At 32.5% G+C, this 6,000-nt stretch overlaps 1 protein-coding gene across 1 annotated transcript in view; it reads right to left on the bottom strand.

Annotated features, from left to right (window-relative positions):
• Nucleotides 1-2,298: 2,298 nt before the first annotated feature.
• The window catches only part of LOC115880953 (putative inorganic phosphate cotransporter), a 119,514-nt gene continuing 115,812 nt past the window's right edge, over nucleotides 2,299-6,000 (bottom strand). Inside the window, exons 8-10 of the mRNA XM_030898292.1 lie at nucleotides 4,852-5,096; nucleotides 4,662-4,789; nucleotides 2,299-2,507 (exon numbers count right to left, since the gene is read on the bottom strand). Of these exons, the coding sequence (XP_030754152.1) occupies nucleotides 4,670-4,789; nucleotides 4,852-5,096 (365 nt within the window). The 3' untranslated portion in view covers nucleotides 2,299-2,507; nucleotides 4,662-4,669. The remainder of the gene's footprint in view (nucleotides 2,508-4,661; nucleotides 4,790-4,851; nucleotides 5,097-6,000) is intronic.

Genomic DNA, 6,000 nt, shown 5'->3' with positions numbered 1-6,000 from the left:
GCAAACGGATTCACACACACACACACAAATATAAATAAGGAAGAAAGAGTTAATATTTTTAATTTTTTAAAAAAGTCTTGGCAATGAGTTCTGCTGTTTAGTCGCAGTGAATATCGAACAGTTCTCTTCTGGAGCTTGAAAATACGGTCAAATTGAGTCGCACAACACGTACCCAAGAATGGAAAGGCATACCTTAGGTGCGACTCAAAAAGTGCATAATAAACAGTTCTAGCCACTGACAGGTTAAGCTCCTTAGAAACAGATTTTAATGCAAAACAGGCAGAGCTTAATTTTTTCGACAAAGCTTCGATATGCATGTCCCCTTTTTGGAGAATTGTGTACAACAAGCCCTAAAAAATTTACAGATTTTACGACGTCAATGGTGGTGTTGTTAAGTACAAAAGGCTGCAGCGAGTTTTTATACGACAAAGCTTTAGTTTTAGAAACGCTGAGACTCAGGAGGTTCGAATCGCACCAAGATTTAATGGTGATTAAGTCATTTGATATAATCCTATGACGTCCTTGTTGCTCCTTGTGAAGCTAGTGTCGTCCGGAAAAAGACGTATTTTACCACTGATGTTTAGATTTAGCATTATTCACTGATGTTTATATATTAGCAATGTCGTTAATCAAAACAAAAAACAAAATATGGCTTAGTACTGAGCCTTGTGGTATTGTATTGACTAAGAGTGGGTCCCATGGGACCCTCCACTGCGACCGCGAGGGACTATTGAGCCTTGTGGTACTCCACATTCTATTGGCTTGCTAGAAGACAACTTGGTATCACCCTCACAAGTTGACTTCTGCTGCTCAGATACGACTTAAATCATTCGAGAGATGTCCCCCTGAACACATAGTGCTGCCAAACCGTTTATTAATTAGGATATTATGATTTACACAGTCGAACGCCTTAGAAAATTGTTGCTGCAGAATGATGGTTATTTAAGTGGGAGTAAACTTTATTAAGGAGGGAAAACATAGCGTCATTTGTGGACTTGTTGAAAATAGAAAATAAGTGACAAGAAAAATGCCTAAATATTTCGTTCTTTTATTAAATGAAAAACAATTTATTTTGTTCAACATCTTGGAACTTTCGTATTTTACAATAAAATTTGTCTATTTAGAGTAATTGTTTGTTTCAGAATTTGACTCTCACAATATTATTTCTCTTACTAAATTAAAAGCCAAAGAAACCGTGGCATTTAATTCCCAGAAGACAAAAAAATATCTTGCCGACAAATAAAATACCAAATAAATGACACGAAAAACACCTAAATATTTCCTGCCTTTCCGACACAATCAATAGCTACCCAAAAAGATACGCTGTTGCGTAAAATCGTTTCCCCTCTTCCTTATCGCATTTCTCTTCGACCAGCAGAGCATCGCCGAAATGGGATGCAAATACTCCCCAACCTAACGGGAATATTTCAAAAGCATTATTGTTTCTTTAAGACGTCTCAATCTATGACAGCTGTCAGCGAAAGCATTTGTACACCTCAGCTATTTCCCGTTTCAATTTGTTGGAAGGTGCGACGGCGACGTCGTTCTCGTCATCGATGAAGACGAAAAATAAGAAACAAGAAGGCTGGGAAGGTTAAAAGCTCGCTCACGAGTGGAGGATGGATATTTTTTGACAGATGACAAGTTGACGTAAGTGGATACTTAAGACGAAGACAAAATGGTGATGAGTTGGCTTAAAGAGGCATAGGGGATTAAAATAAAGAAAATTTATCGATTGATTTGAAACACATGACAGCTTAAGTAAACAAGCATTTCAAAGTGGTATATTTTTTATAATTTTAGCCCTATTTTCATGATTTTTTTAGCAAACTGTATACAAATATATCAACTTTAATTCGTAAATTCAGTCTCTTTATAAAGTTTAGTATTTGGCTTATAATACAGGGTTAATCGAAGGGTTGTTTATTAGCCTAAATTTAAAACAATCCTGTACCATAATTTTGCTAGCAGATTTTTCTAAAACACTAAGAATGTTTATTGCTTTCTTATGTCAAAAATGTTTATTTTTATCTGCAATGATATAGTGGGTAAAAATAAAATAAAAATATGGGTCCAAAATAAATTTAATTTTTTGTTTTAATTTAACAATGATACAATAACGTCAAATTTAATTAAATAATTAAGTTAACTTAAGATAATTTGTAAGCGTTTTATACAAATTGCATTGAAGCTCGTATATGAAACCAGCATATACATGTTACTATACAATTATACATTACAATATAATAATTATCACACTCAAATGAGATAAAAACATATAAACAATAGATCAACAATTTGTCACCTTTGGGACATACATTTTCGTTACAATTCTCTATCTTTAAACCTATGGAAAGTTTGTGCGGTGAGAGAATACCTATATTGACGTTGTTATTATTGCGTTTCATCTTTTGTTTTTTCGTAGATTGTTTTTAATGCCATTTTCTTGGATATCGCTCTGTGGAAATCGTATTTTCTCTTCTTCTTAATTTGGAATTTCACAATACCTATGTTTAAAAAATCTAGTAAATGTACTGATATATTGATACACTGTGTTTGATTCTTATAGAAATACGAAACTATCAAACATGATATAAAATAGTTGACAAGACAATGCTGACAATTGGAATCGCTCCTACTAATAACAGTCGATTAATATTCAGATTTAATGCTTACATTCCCAACCAAACGAGTAAAATGGGACTAGCCAACTATATATTTCAATCCTTGATGCTCGCTGCCCACCAAGCAAAAAACCTCACATTACATTTGCAACATTGCAGTTAATCCCCAAACAGTTTGCTTTGTAATGTTGATTTCTAAAGGTTGTGTCGTGATTGATAAAACCTTGCTACAGAAACATTGTTTTTGAATGGTGATTAAAACGTTTTTTCTGCAACATTGCAACAAAGATTCAAATGAAAGATCCGCGCAACTTAATATTAATTAATAATATAACAAATATACCATAGGATCGAAAAAAAAACGGCGTCTAGTTGGCTTGGAAATGAATATCGATGACATTCCCCATATAAAATGACAGCGATTTTCTTTTCATAGCCATCGCTGACTCTGACGTCTTTTTTTTCGATCATACGGTACTGTGATACGGTATAAGAAGTTAGGTTAGGTTAACGCACTTGTTTTTTACGTTTCTGGTATCACATTTTATGCTTTTCGAATGAGATTTTAATGAATGTAAATGTAAGTATAATTTTACTATTATGTGTATTTTAGTAATACTTATGTGTATTTTAGTAATAAGTATAACAAATTTTGTTTAGTTTGTTTTAGAGCTAAATTTTATGTTTTAGGTTAGCTTTTAGCCAACTGAAAATTAAAGTAGATAAAATCAGGATACGAGTATATCAATCTAATGATAAAATCACAAATAATATTCAGTATTAATTATTCTCAATAATATTTTTTTAATGATGTTATAATCATTTGAAATTTTTAAAATAAGAACATAAAGGGGCCTCAAAGATTACTGTCAAAAGAGTATCTCATTGCTTTTTTTTATATTTATTACAACTGATTGTTTTTATTTTTACTACTTTAGAAATGATTGGATATAGATTTCAAAACTTTACCGAAGAGGAATTTAAAACCATGAATAAGACAGTTCAACATGCGAAGACAAAATATGAAAGATCCAAAAAATCAATTAAAATATAAGTTTGCTTTTCCTTCTACATACATTTAATGTTATACTTTCCTTTTGTATTTTTGAATAAAAAATATAAAATAATGTTTATGTACTGTACCTATATATTTTGTATTATTTCTGACATTCAACTTTAAGATCTATTTTAGAAATTCGACTCGAAGGTCAGAGTTGAGTAATTCCTTATTTATTGAGCAGCTGAAAAGATCACTAAGTTCTCAGTACTTGACAGTATTTTTGATATTTTTGAAGTGATAAATTTCTAATTTTTATTTGTTTTTTTCAATTTGTTTGACAAATTCGACTTTCTTGGTAGAGATATATTTATCGAGCATTTTTAATTTTTCTAAGTCAATGGATATAGAGATATACCTACATATTTTTATCAACATTGCTTATGTTTTTCGTCAATACAATATTAATAAAAGTATATTATACCTATCTGAAAGTCTACAATTTAATACCCATTAATGTTTCTGTTGATTATAACCTATTACTGATGTATTATTGTTAACATAAAATTGCATAAAATTGCTAATGTTTGCAAGAAAAAACTGTTTCATTAATTGATAAGTAAATATTAAAAAATAATTTTTATATTTTCCGAGATATTTTCTCTCTGATGAATGAAATGGTTTTTTAATGCAAACATTATCTGTTTTTTGTTATATTATTTTAGCAATAAGTCAGTTAATTATAATTAATAATATAATTTTACCAATATTGTATTGACGTAAAATTAACAATATTGCTAATACATCCCAAATTAGTACTTTCTTGAACGTTACATTAGCAACGTTTTAATAATATTGTGAAATGCAACCTAGCACTGCAATGTTATTTGGCGGAAGATTAAGCTACCCTGAAACCTTGCATAAACCTCCCTACAATGAAAAAAGCAATGTTACACCTTGCTTTGCGAAGTTTTAGCAATGTTCCAGCAATACATTTTGCTTGTTGGGTGTGTATTATTTATTAAAATCACAATAATTACCTCAATCGTTATGGACTGTCATTCCATTTTTGAACTTCTCCGGATGCAAAGAAATTGGAAAATAAACCGGTGGCAACGTTTATGATAGCTGTGATGAAAAATATTATCTTCCATTGAGTAGCATCAGTCTAAACCAAAAAAAAGTTATATAAAAATACAATCTAGCTGTATATTTTTCCATATATCCTACCTCATCTGTTACTATAATCTGCACCATTAAAGGTGCAAATATTCCAGTTATATTTGCTATGGTATTGGTGATGCCCATCAATGTCCCTGCATGGATAGGTGATATATCCACGTGGTTAACGTTGAAACCGCAGTAAACTCCAGAACCGAATCCGACAGCTATAACGAGTAAAGTTACTGCCCTTACTGGTTCATTTCCCGGCGTTACACCCAGAAAGAATAGAGATAATGCTGGTATGAGCAATCCTGAAAAAATGATTTCAATATATTTGGTTTAGTTGGTCTTAAGGTAAATTGTAGATTTAGACGACAACTGTAGTAGGGTTGAAACAAGGAATCGATTTCTACCTAAGTTTATCTAAGGATGTTACAATTTTCCAAGCGGAAACAACGGCAATTCATTGTTATCTGTCTACCGCACTCCAGACATTCGGAAATCTCATTGCTTTGTTGCCTCTTTACTTTTTGGTTGTCGCTCTTAACTGACTTTACAATTTTTCTCCATTCCGTTTTATTGTGAGCTGCTTCTTCCCATTCACTCTGCTTGTTAATACCCTTTAAGTTTTCGTGGAAAATATCCTTATACCTTTTGAGTTGTCCACCCGGCCTCCTTTAACCGTCAACAAGCTCACCGTAAAACAGAAATTTTGGTATGCGGTTTTCTTGCATTCTGCATACGTGACCAGCCCATTTTAAGCGGGACTTTGTAATCATGACTTCAATACTCTCGCAGTTAGCTTTTTCAAGGACCGATACATTTGAGACATGATGGAATCATTTTATTCTTAAGAGTTGTCTAAGATGTCTCTGTTGCTAGTTGTTTAATGCGTTCATGTGTCGGCGGTACGGCACCCAGGTTTCGCTTCCATATAACATGGTGGGAATTATTATTGCTCGGTACACTGCAAGTTTCGTTTTTGTGCTCAAATCATGATTGTAGAAAACCCTGTCTTTTAATTTCCAGGATGCTCTTGAGGCGCTGCTAATCCTGTTTTAGATTTCAGAGTCGATATTGGCCTTTTCCGAAATCAAACTGCATATTCCAATAGTTCTCCGATTTTTATAGCATTGTTGTGATCTTTCGGAGAAGTGCACATGATTTTAGTTTTATCGATGTTCAACTTAAGTCCCAAAGCCTCGTATGACCATG

This window comes from Sitophilus oryzae, unplaced genomic scaffold (assembly GCF_002938485.1).
Source record: "Sitophilus oryzae breed Bouriz unplaced genomic scaffold, Soryzae_2.0 scaffold_1667_pilon_pilon, whole genome shotgun sequence".
Lineage (NCBI taxonomy): Eukaryota > Metazoa > Arthropoda > Insecta > Coleoptera > Curculionidae > Sitophilus > Sitophilus oryzae.
This window is presented reverse-complemented; position numbering and strand designations above follow the sequence as displayed.